This window comes from Notolabrus celidotus, chromosome 19 (assembly GCF_009762535.1).
Source record: "Notolabrus celidotus isolate fNotCel1 chromosome 19, fNotCel1.pri, whole genome shotgun sequence".
NCBI lineage: Eukaryota > Metazoa > Chordata > Actinopteri > Labriformes > Labridae > Notolabrus > Notolabrus celidotus.
Window position 1 is genome coordinate 22,589,641 of NC_048290.1, and position 11,946 is coordinate 22,601,586.

The following is an 11,946-nucleotide window of genomic DNA, read 5'->3' on the forward strand; positions in this document are numbered from 1 at the left end:
TTAAACAATCTCTTCTTTGAAAAGCTTTATTTAAATGAACAACAGTTATATTTGTGGACCGTTGGTCTTGCTCCTTTAAATGTTTTCCACGTCCTGTTCAAACTGAAAATGTTCAGCATTTGTGTTATGTCATGTGTTCACAACTGAGACTTATTTCCACTACACTACACAGGGTACAAAATGATAAACGTCCCCTGTAGACTTGAACTTTAAAGTGGCTTAATCACAGATACAAACACAACCACAACGCTGAGTCATGTTAGGCTGAATGCCAGTAAGCATTTTTCAGCTGTGATGGAAGTCTTTCAATGGCATGCGATACGTGCAATTTTTTAACCACTTCCCTAACAGATCTCCAAAGAGGTCCAGTCTGTACCAAAGCTCAGACAGCATAAAGCAAACAAACAGTATAACTTAAGGGAAATTGTCTGGAAAATAGACTCAGCTCTCACAGGAGAGAAGTCAAAACTCACAAACAGCAACATGTTTCTGTGATAAATAGAGCCTCTATACGGGTATAAAATTCAGCAGATGTGCAGTCTATGACATGCAATCAACATAATCTTAACATTAGTGGAAGAGCACAGAAGCAACTTTGAAAGAAAATATTTCAAATATTTCTTCGAGAGTTCCTCAAATAACTTTGTCCTGCCTCAGTAACCAGTCCCAGGCAGAAATTACAACATTTCACTTTTCAATGAACTTCTATTAAACTGTGTGCAGAAAACAAATAGTTCAATAAAATACTAAAAAGGCATCTTCACTATCTCATTGGATATTTCATAAATCACAACCAGAAGACACAAGATATAAAAATACACTGCAAAACCTCAAAATCTTACCAAGTGAAATTGTATAATTTTTTGTCAAAATGTCTACTCACTTGATTTAAGATAAATTTACTTAACAAGTAACATTTGATCAAGATGGAGGGACTTGTTTTAAGACAATGCATCTTAAATATCTTGTTAAGTCAAACAATCTTGAAATGATCTTGTTTTGAGTTGTAATTTAGAAGAAACAAGGTTTACTTTTCATTTCATACATTTTTCAAGCTGAGATCTTATTTGTAGAAGACGGATAATCTTGATATAAGACAAACACTTTACTTGATTTAAGTAAATGCATTTTATTGGAGAATCTATCAGAAAGCAGCTCCATTGATAAAAGAAAGAAAGAAAGAAAGACAGAAAGAAAGAAAGAAAGAAAGAATGCTCAAATTAAACTTTGTAATCTTATTTCAAGTACAAGATGGTCTTAAACCTAGAGAAGTGCCGCTATAATACAACTCAAATAAAGGTGAATATATCTCAAATGAAGAAGTTGACATGACACGTATTAGTGCAAAAAAATTTTTTTGAGTGAAAAAATACTATTTGTTAGCATTCCTGGCTTATTCTGAGACACTAAGCTTTAAAATACTGTTAAAATATTGCTTAAAATAAGTTTTCCCTGCTTATTTTAAGTGCACAATTTTCTAAATGTTACGTCTTGTTGTAAGAAATCTTACCAAGCAAATTTTCACTTGTTCTATAGGCAGATTTTTTTTGCTTATTTCAAGATAAAAGTACCTTGACATAAGTTTTTATTCTTGTTTTTAGAGGGGCATTTTTTCAAGTGTACTATTTGATTTAAGTTGTCAATGCCATAAAAGTCTTAAGAATATATTGAATATATTAATGAAATGGTGATTCACTAATGCCTTGTGTGAACCACAGACTGTATAAAACATAGACATAGTCTAAGTGACATAACCCACTGCTTACTGAAGAGGTGTTGTGAAGTAATACAATGGTGGTCACCATATTGGAAATGTTTGCTCAACCTATCCTTTGGTCAACCAAGACACAGAAAAAGAAATTACGTTGAGGAAGGCCTTTGACATGACGCTACAATGCGCCGACCTGTCAGTCAACTCAACCACACCCCTAATTATGCAAATATATTTGTAACACTTGGCCATAATACCGTCAGAACAGATGATTTGTGTAAATAATTCATCCTACGCACAGTGTGTACTACTAAAAAAATGAGTCATTCAAGTGAAAACCAATTTTTGCACCAGGCTGTAAACATGGTTAATGTTGCTATAAAAATAAGCATTTTTAACATGGGGCTTCACAGGCAGCCTCAGGTGGATACTCCTCATTGGCTTTATTTTCCAAACAAATTTTCCACTAGAGGTTGCAACTTGGTTTGAATTCTCAGTTTTCTCCCTTAGCAGTCATTTGATGTTGATTCAAGACAATGTAGATATGTTTTCTGCATTTCCTCTCTTCCTTCAGACTCTTAATTTGCTCCTCATCTCATATATTCAGTAGCAATGGGGAGTGATTATGTACTTTTGAACTTGCATGTCACACACGGCCTCTGAGAGGACTGAAATGTGTTGGCAGTGGTCCTGTTCCCTACTGCAGGCTGCAGAGCTCACTTAAGTGGTTGTGTTTTAGATACAGGCATGTGCTGTGTGTTTATATAATTTATATAATTTATTTATAGAGTGACCTTGATTCATAACATGGTAACAGGTATGTCTCATGGACGTTATCGAAAGGATTTGTATAAAATATCTTTGCATTTTTCTCAATCACTTCCTGTCTCATTTTTGTTTCAGTGGGTGTTTGTTGATATGACGGCAATAATTGCATACGTGAGCTGCCAAACAACCATGATTAGAAACAAAGGCAGTAATTAGCTAAAAGCAAATGCAAATGAGATCAAACCAACCCTTCAAAACATAATGAATAGACATAATTCAATTTAAGACAAGGAGGCAGAACAGATTTAGGTCTACACTGGCCTCTTGTGGAGATTGTAACGCACTAATTAATGATACTATTAGGCGCTTTATTTCATGCATTAGGCACAGAAGTTGCACACACATTCATTTCCAGTTTGATTTGTTGCACATATTTGCATGAATTAATTTCATTTCTGCTTATCTTAATCTAAATGTATTAGTGTTCTTTGAATCACAGTGCATCATAAGACAGTTCTTATTGCTCTCATAATCTGAAGCCTCTGTAAGGAGGGATGACAGTAGTTCATCAATAAAACAATGAATCAAAATTAGACAGTATATCAGAGGAATCACTGAGACTGATAAGGTCCAGGCTGAGAGAGAGAGAGAGAGAGGAGGGCCTAGCAGGGCCTTAGTGACATCTCCAAACATGTCAGCACAGCACATTGGACAGCATGGCCCTGCCCTCACAACCAGACCACAAGATCAACAAGGGCAAACCTGTTGTCCTCTCACCAAGGACAGTGCTTCCATGAAAGGTCCAAACTTTTCCCAAAGGATCCATCACATCCTCTCATCTAATCCTTAAACTTTGGATACAACACTTTCCTCCACTCAAACATGACTCGCTCAGTCTTCTCCAACCTCGGGTTTATCGGCTCTCTGGGGGTCCTGCTTCTGACGATGGCCAGTTTGAGTTTGAGCAGTCCCATCAGGTCTCTGAAGAACCATCATAGAGCATCAGTCAGGAGGGATGTGGTTGATAACCAGCTGCTTGAGGCGCAGGACTTTCTGAGCCAGTTCCTGTCAACAATAAACCTGACAGAGCTGAGGCCCCCACCCGGGCCCCGTGCTGCCCGTAAGGAGCCACCAGACTACATGCTGGAGCTGTACAACCGCTTTGCCAACGACCGCACTGCTGTGCCTTCAGCCAACATTGTGCGTAGTTTCAAGAATGAAGGTACAAATCACTTTTTGACAGTAAAAATATCAAATTATATAGTGAACAAGAAATTTAAATATGTCACTTTCCTTTAAAAGGATAGCCTTTCAGGTCATTTAGATCATGTTTGAAATCATAATTCAATTATTTATTTATTTATACTTATTATTTATAAGTATAAATAACAATGCAGTGTTTCAGTTTTATTCTTTAATTGAAACAATTTAAGTTAAATTAAGATGATCATTTTTGTGTGTCATTAAAAACATAACCAAGAAGCCTATTGTATTGACTCAGCATTGGATAGGACATGTATTGTAAATTGAAACAGTTTAACTTGAGCTTTGAACACTAAAAAGTCAAAATTTCCTTCACAAATATTTCATATTTTTTATTTCAGATCCCTCTCCCTATAGAATAACACCTAGGGGTGTCAGGATATATTCCCTGCTTTTTAACATCTCAATGCACCACCATGAGCACATAATGTTGGCAGAGCTTCGACTATTCACCCTGATCCAGACGGCACAAATACCATATGCTGGCATTGACTGCAAGGTGACCATCTACAAAATCCATGAGGACCTAGTTTGGACAAAAAAGGTGTCAAGAGAAGGGAGAAGGAGGGATAAAGAGGAGGTGGTGGAGATGGATGATTTGGAGGAACTGGTGACAAAGCATATCCATGCCAGAGATAACAGCTGGGTGTCGTTTGACCTAACTCACGTGGTTACACTCTGGAGGAAGTCAGGGTGTGCAAATCCCAGACTGGAGGTTCATGTAACAGGTCTAGGGTCAGAGGTTGTCCAGGAGGGTGGGAGCTCAGTTGAGATTGACATTGAAAGGAGTTTGGATGGGAAACACAACGCAGTGATGATTGTATTCTCAGATGATCAGAGCAGAGACCACAAACAGGATGAACAAGAGCTGAATCAGATGATCGAACATGAGAATGACCCTCCTGAAAATGAGGGCAGGGGCCGACACGCTTTCTGGAATAATCCCAACACCGACCACCCTAACCAGGATGAGCTGGACAAGGAGTCTCTCTTGAAACTGCAGTCCAACCTTATCTACGACACGCCTCCCCGAATCCGTCGCAATGTTAAGAGCGAGCCATGCAAAAGGACCCCGCTCTTTGTGGATTTTAAAGACATTGGCTGGAATTCATGGATCATCCAGCCTCTTGGATATGAGGCATATGCGTGCAACGGCGTGTGCACCCCGACCCTGACCTCCGAGGTCTCGCCCACCAAACATGCCATAGTACAGACACTGCTGAGTGTTAAGAGTCCGGAGAGAGCATCGCGTGCCTGCTGTGTACCCACTAAGCTGGAGCCCATCTCACTCCTTTATCATGATAATGGAGTGATCACTTTCAACCATAAGTACGAGGGCATGGTGGTGGCAGAGTGTGGCTGTAGATAGTCCTAAAAGTGTTGCTATTTATCATATTCACATAGTTGCCATTTTCCTCTGACACAAATCTAGGGGTGGAAAGCTAAAGGCTGTCATAATGTTGTAACGCTTTGTTGCTGTGAAACAGTAAACACTGATATTCTGACTTATTTCTAATCCTTCACCCGTCCCAATTGATCAGCAACTGAAAAGACAGAGTGACTTTAAAATTTAAAAGACACTGAACAATACTGAAAGTTAAAATTAATAAAATAAGGGAAACTGAAGAGTCTGTGTAACAACAGCTAATGTTAGCATTAACCTCTTCCCAAGCCAACATTATAATTTCATATTGGTAAAGGGTACAATGGGAAAGTCAGAAAATATTTGCTAATGGGAATGCTATCCAGCTAACCCTAATTTTAGCCAGGAAACAGTATATTAGCTGAATGGTAGTTACAGTTAGCAAACAATATGTTAGCTAGCCGACAGTAACATCAGCCAGCAAACCGTATGTCAGCTAGCTGAACACGTCATGTAGCTAAATGTAAGGTTAGCTAGCTGAACTCGCCACACATCATGTAGCTAAATGTAAGGTTAGCTAGCTGAACTCGCCACACATCATGTAGCTAAATGTAAGGTTAGCTAGCAAACAGATATAAGTTGTAAAGCAATATGTTAGCAGGCTAGGTTAGTTTCTAATTTGTTGAGGTCTGATATTAAGCTAGAGAGGGGATTAAGGATACATTTTTATAGATTTATAGATTTTTGTTAAGTTTGGATTCCACAAAATTTTATGTTCAACCAGAAAAAAATGCTGGATACTGGCCAGAGAAGAAAATGGCAGGGATGTGGCTACGATGAATTTCACAGTCTGTTAATTGATGAAACTGAGGAATCTATCAATCTATCTATCTATCTATCTATCTATCTATCTATCTATCTATCTATCTATCTATCTATCTATCTATCTATCTATCTATCTATCTATCTATCTATCAATCAATCAATCAATCAATCAATCAATCAATCAATCAATCAATCTATCTATCTATCTATCTATCTATCTATCTATCTATCTATCTATCTATCTATCTATCTATCTATCTATCTATCTATCTATCTATCTATCTATCTAATACAGCCGTGTGTAAAAACACAAGTCTAGACTTAGCTGTAATTTAGAAATGCGCACAAAACTGTAAATCTGTGCTACTTGATGTACATTTGTATAAAGGGAATTGTTGTTATATTAGAAGGGAATTTTTGGAGCATTTAAAATAAGGCTGCACATATTACTAAACAGAGGGATAACGCACAGTTATTAACATGCTTTTATTTTACAATGTTTCAGGGTATGCCCTAAGAGTTAAATATTGACATTCACAGTAACAGGCTGAATAAATAGGCTACAATTACAGTATAATATTAGTCCCATCAGACACAGCAGATAGATAAAAGAGTAAAGCCTTTAAGTTAGATAAATGTTTGAGTATACTTATATGGTAAGAGATCCCTATGTCATAAGGGAGAGTGAAAAGGTTACATTACAATAACAACCCTCTAATTACTTTAAAGCGTTTCTAGGTACAAAATATGAAGCTTGTGCTCGAGGTTCATTTAGAGCTGCTGTTGAAATAGAATGTACATAACAGACTGAACTTTCCACACATCAATTGCATCATCTGAATGTAATGTTGCTGCCTTTTTAATGTGTTCCCTCCTCAAAACACTCTTTCATTCTGGCAAACATTTCTCCTAAGGCATTGGTTTTAAAGCTCAAATGTTATTCTGTTATTACAACAGAAATACAACAAGCTAACAGATCACGCCGATTTGCACTACTGATGCTGTATGTTTTTTTTTAATACAACAAAGTCTCTTAAATTTAATTGTAATTCAATCCTAATTTTGCATTAAAAAAAACCTTAAAAAAGCTTTATAAGTAGAATTACATGCTGCAGATTTGTAAATGGTAATTTGTTTCAGTGGCCTACAGCATGCTGGAGCTGCTAAAATGATTTATATAATGTGACATATTTCCTCTTATTTGCTTGGCAAACTCGCACAAAACGTATTTTTGATGGCTTTTCACCAGAAGAGGATTTTCACAGCATCTTGGAGCTCTTCAGGGCTGTTTCTCTGAAAAATGAACAATTTCTTTTACCTATGAGTGGTGTTAAACTGCTGTGAAATCTTTTCCTTGTAAGCCAGCCATTCATATCCTGCTTTTGGTTCTCAAAGCAACGATAATGTTATAATGGTTGTTAGAATAAAATATTTTCAAAGATAATCATAATTTGGCAACCTTTTGTGATCTCTTGTTTATTGTAAGGTAATCACAGCGCTCCCAAACTAACAACCTCAATCCCTTCAGCGTCACATGCCTGGCGGGCCTCTCTCTGCGCGCTTCCATGCCATAGCGATAACGAGGTGACAGAGCCTGGAGTCTTGTAAACCGTCACTCAGGATGAGACGCCACTCCAAGTGGGCAGCATTTGTGAAAAGGTGGTGTCAGATTCCTGGTCTACAATGCCAACATGCTCCATTGACAACCCTTCTGTTAGGTTGCTCGGTTGCCCTCTGAACCCTCCCACTTCCTTTTTCTAACACAGGCATGCTGATGCCCTTATCAAGGCCACAGCAACAGCACAAATGGAAAAAAAACATGTCACATCATCACCTAGCTTACGCCGTTAACAGTCGGATGCAGATAACAATAATGGAATAACACTGTGGAACTTTCTAGCTCAATGGGATCCTCTCTCAGCACAGATGTACAAAGGCCAAGTGTGCAGGGCAGAGATATCGACTGGGAGAGAACAATTGATTTCTCTGGGTTGAACTTCTATTAAACTACAGTAAAGATTCATGATGTAGAAACTATTCCTAAAACAGCAACATGCAATGACTTTTTTTCACATATTTTTTTTATTTTATTTGGGGACAGAAAAAAAGTTATTATGGTGAGGAAGGGTTTCTGAGTGTTACTAACACCTTTCAATCCAAAGAAGAAAATGAAAAAAAGGCAAAGGACATTTGAACAGGGGCCTGTTTTATTGCTGCAATTTCACCCTCAATTTTGTCCACAAGGGGGAGACTTTATATAAGAGTAAAAGTCATCATGCTACAGAAAAAAAAGGGTTACAGAGCAGCTTTATGACCACTAATGATGTGTTTTGCAAACATCTTCTGGATGTACAATGTTTGATAGATGTCTAGAAACACCAGTCATAAGCAGCCATATCATGATGTGTCGCATGTTTGGGTGAATGAGAAGGTTCTTTTTCCACTCACAATAATTCTTACCCATTCGGTATACATTTAGTAGATCTGCAGGTAAATAATGTAGAAAATGTGACCAAATCTTTACAAAAACCTCATCTCTTTGTTAAAAATCTCTCTGTGCTAAAGTGTAACGATGTGCAAGACACACTTTTGAGGAATCAAAATGAGCTTTTCAAGAAGTTTGTAAAATTATGCAGGTAGGTGAAACTATCTGGAGGGAAGTCCTAGGAGAAGACACCAGTGTGTTCTTCTTTAATTTTAACATTCAATATCCAACTAACTTCTTTGGAAACAAAACTCCCAAATCAGTCAAAGTATGTCCCCGTTTCAAGACATGGCACTTATTGCACTGAGGAGAAGGAGAGGGATTTGTTTTGTGCAAGGTTACAGAGGTAATATGCAGCCTGTGTGGAATCTTATATTGAGTCTCTCTCAGCCTATTACAAATGAATGTGGATCCGGCCAAGTCTACGGTTGTCTGTCAATCATCTTCAATATATTCAGAGCCTAAGTCTTTTTTTCATTTATGAGAAATATTTGGCAGTTCATATGTGATGGAGGCACCAAGAAGAGAATGAAATGGTGATATGAAGTGTTTTGCATTTTGATGCTGTCAGATAAGCGACTCGAGGAAGGTTAAAAGGAAGTGACCTGAGAAGATATGAAATGCCTAATATGCAGATACCCAAAGAAATGTTGGGAATGTACAACGTCTCCTGTAACTGCTGGAGGGATGTTAAAACATGAATCTCTTTGTCCTGCCAAGAAAAATCAGAGACAAGCTGATGCCTGCAGGGAAATCAGCATTTTTGCCGATTGGAGAAAGCAAAGATATCAATTTTTTAATTCCGAGATATTTAGATATGCTGAGCCACTGTGAATAACAGAGTTATGCTTCATATCTGAATTTATCTTATTGGTATCGCAGATGACCAGACTCCATGGCTGGGAGCAAGCCAAAGAATCAATACAGGTCTCTCTTTTTAAGATCAACATTTAATCATAGCCAAAAAGTGACATACCCAGTTGTAAACTATCAAATAAGCCCATGAAAGACCGTCCATATCCAAAGGCAGTTGTAACATCTTCAGCCTCTGTGTGGGTGCTTTTAGCCCTGCCAGATTCATTTATAAAAGGTCTTACCTAAGTCCCAGTAAATTGTTCTAAGTACAAGAAGCATGTGCAAGGGATATAAAACTCAAGGACATTCATCTTGATGAGATTGATTCAGCCAATCTGGGAGAGCGGCTAGTTATGCCAGCATGACATATGATATGCAAACTGGGAACAAAATGTAAGTTTCTACAGATCTTTAAAGGCGCGGGTATTTTTGTTCTTAGAAATTCAAAACCAGCGATTGAACATCTAAAAGGAATACTGTCAAAAATTACTTTAGTTAAAAATCCTAGGCTTCGAATGGCTTTACATTTAATAAATTCATTGAAATCACAAGGTGATTATTTGCTCTGTATTGCCTATCTTTATTCCCCTAACACCTGTATGTAGCTGAATATTTTCAGCTAATGGTTTTACTACTAAGGCATAGAGGATTGTTCTGAGGGGGTGGACACCTCTTGCCACAGGAAAAGGTTAAGAACCCCGTCCATTAGTTATAATAATAGCAGTAGAATGGTATATGGTTGGGGTCTATTTAAGGAAGTCCTCCATAGCCAAAATCTCCCCAATACGCTGAACAGGTAGCTCCACTTAACCCTATTGAAGGCCTTGTCAGTGTCTACAGAGATAGTCTGTAACTTCTGTTTCTGATGAGTAAACTGCACAATATTCAAAAGCCTTCTCTCATTTCTGGTTGAGTGGTTCCCATGAACAAAGCATGTCTGGTCAGAATTAATAAGAGCAAGGAGTAGTTTTTCCAGCCGTCTGGCAAGAAGTTTTGACAGTCATTTGCTATCAATCACTAACTTTTTCTCAACTGCCCTCAGGTGACAAGAAGAGACTTATATGACACATATTGGAAAGAGTATCTGTAAATGTCCTGAAATAGCAACTTAATATGTGATGTGACTTTTAGGAGGAATTACGTTTCCAAGGTTATTGATAAAGTTTTACTTCTCCTTTGACTCTCAGTGTAATCGCTTTGTATCACTATCTCCAATTCACTGTTACTTTATTATCATCATCTATTAAAGTAAACAGAATTTAAAAGTTAAATCTGTAGAGGATGGTAAGACTCATCAATATATAACTGAACTCTATTAGCTGACTTGTTTGTTTCCCATTCAAATAAACCATGACAGTGTTTTCACATTTCTAGAAATACACTAAGATTCACTTACCTCATTGTGTTGCACATCTTTGAAGATGTAGGACCTGGAAACGGAACAAACACGTGGTTAACTGTGGTAAAATTAACTCAAGATAGCCTACTTCCTCTCCTATTGATCTAACCCCTTGACTGGAGTATGTGCACCCTTACATCTTTAAGTAAGCACAGTTCATAAAGCAGAATCACTTTGTGTTGTATAGGCCCAGAACCAAACGTATCATGAAATACAAAGCCACAAGAATCAATGTTTTTTTTTTTATACAATAGTGCCTTAAGATGAAGTAAGAGTATGAGCAGCATTGTGGCCCAGATTACTTCAGATAATAATTTGCTTTTATGGTGCATACTTCAAGCTGGGTAATCAGGAGCACCACAGCAGACCTGTTTGGTCTTTTTGTATTTTTTGAGGAATTTATTCATTTAGAAAATTGCATCAACTTCACTGTCTACACACCCCTGTTAAAATGCCAGGTTTTGTGATGTACAAAAATGAGACCAAGATAAATCATGTCAGAACTTTTCCAAGTTTAATGTGACCTATAACATGCACAATTCAATCCTCAAGGCCTCTGTTAGAAAGCTGAAGATGAAGAGGAATTTCACCTTTCAAAATGACAACAAACTAAAGCATACATCCAAATCCACAAAAGCATGGCTTCAACAGAAGAAGATTAACGTTTTGGAATAGCCCAGCCAGTGCCAAGACCTGAATCCAATTGAACATCTGTGGGGTGGTCTGAAGAGGGCTGTGCACAGGAGATGCCCTCACTATCTGATGGATTTTGAACTTTTTTGTAAAGAAGAATGGGCAAATATTGCCACGTCAAGATGTGCCACGCTAATGAAGTCCTACAAAAATAAATAAAAAGTAACAAAATCAAAAGTTGCTTCAAAATATTATTAGTTAAAGGGTGTGTACACTTATGCAACCACATTATTATTATTATTATTATTATTATTATTATTATTATTATTATTATTATTCTATTTTTCCACCTAAAAAATTTCAATTTTTTCCCAATTGTATTGTGCACGTTATAGGTCACATTAAAGGTGGGAAAAGTTCTGACATGGTTTATCTTGGTCTCATTTCTTTACATGATAAAACCTGCCATTTTAACGGGTGTGTAGACTTTTGCTATCCACTGTACCTGTCAGCAGTAGGCTATTGGAACATCTGTTACATAGCTCCCGCTTTACTGGTGCAACAGTAGCCTAGAATATAAAGGAAATAAACAGTTATTTCATTAAGTTTAAGGAGTATAACTCACTAATTCAAATTTCTGATCT

The 11,946-nt window shown here is 37.4% G+C and overlaps 1 protein-coding gene and 1 long non-coding RNA gene across 2 annotated transcripts in view; one reads left to right on the forward strand and one right to left on the reverse strand.

Annotated features, from left to right (window-relative positions):
* Positions 1-11,946, reverse strand: part of LOC117831529 — a 52,629-nt gene that overhangs the window by 39,836 nt on the left and 847 nt on the right. The window contains exons 2-3 of the long non-coding RNA XR_004635021.1: positions 11,808-11,871; positions 10,667-10,700 (exon numbers count right to left, since the gene is read on the reverse strand). This is a non-coding gene — a long non-coding RNA (uncharacterized LOC117831529). The remainder of the gene's footprint in view (positions 1-10,666; positions 10,701-11,807; positions 11,872-11,946) is intronic.
* Positions 3,362-5,111, forward strand: LOC117831525 (bone morphogenetic protein 10-like). The gene is made up of 2 exons (XM_034710256.1): positions 3,362-3,701; positions 4,084-5,111. The coding sequence occupies exons 1-2, from the start codon at positions 3,362-3,364 to the stop codon at positions 5,109-5,111; spliced, it is 1,368 nt and encodes a 455-aa protein (XP_034566147.1).

Excerpts from the sequence above, each read along its gene's own strand:
- LOC117831525 (XM_034710256.1), top strand. The coding sequence starts at position 3,362 with ATGACTCGCTCAGTCTTCTCCAACCTCGGGTTTATCGGCTCTCTGGGG. Across the intron at positions 3,702-4,083 it reads GCGTAGTTTCAAGAATGAAG|ATCCCTCTCCCTATAGAATA; the intron begins GTACAAATCACT and ends TTTTTATTTCAG.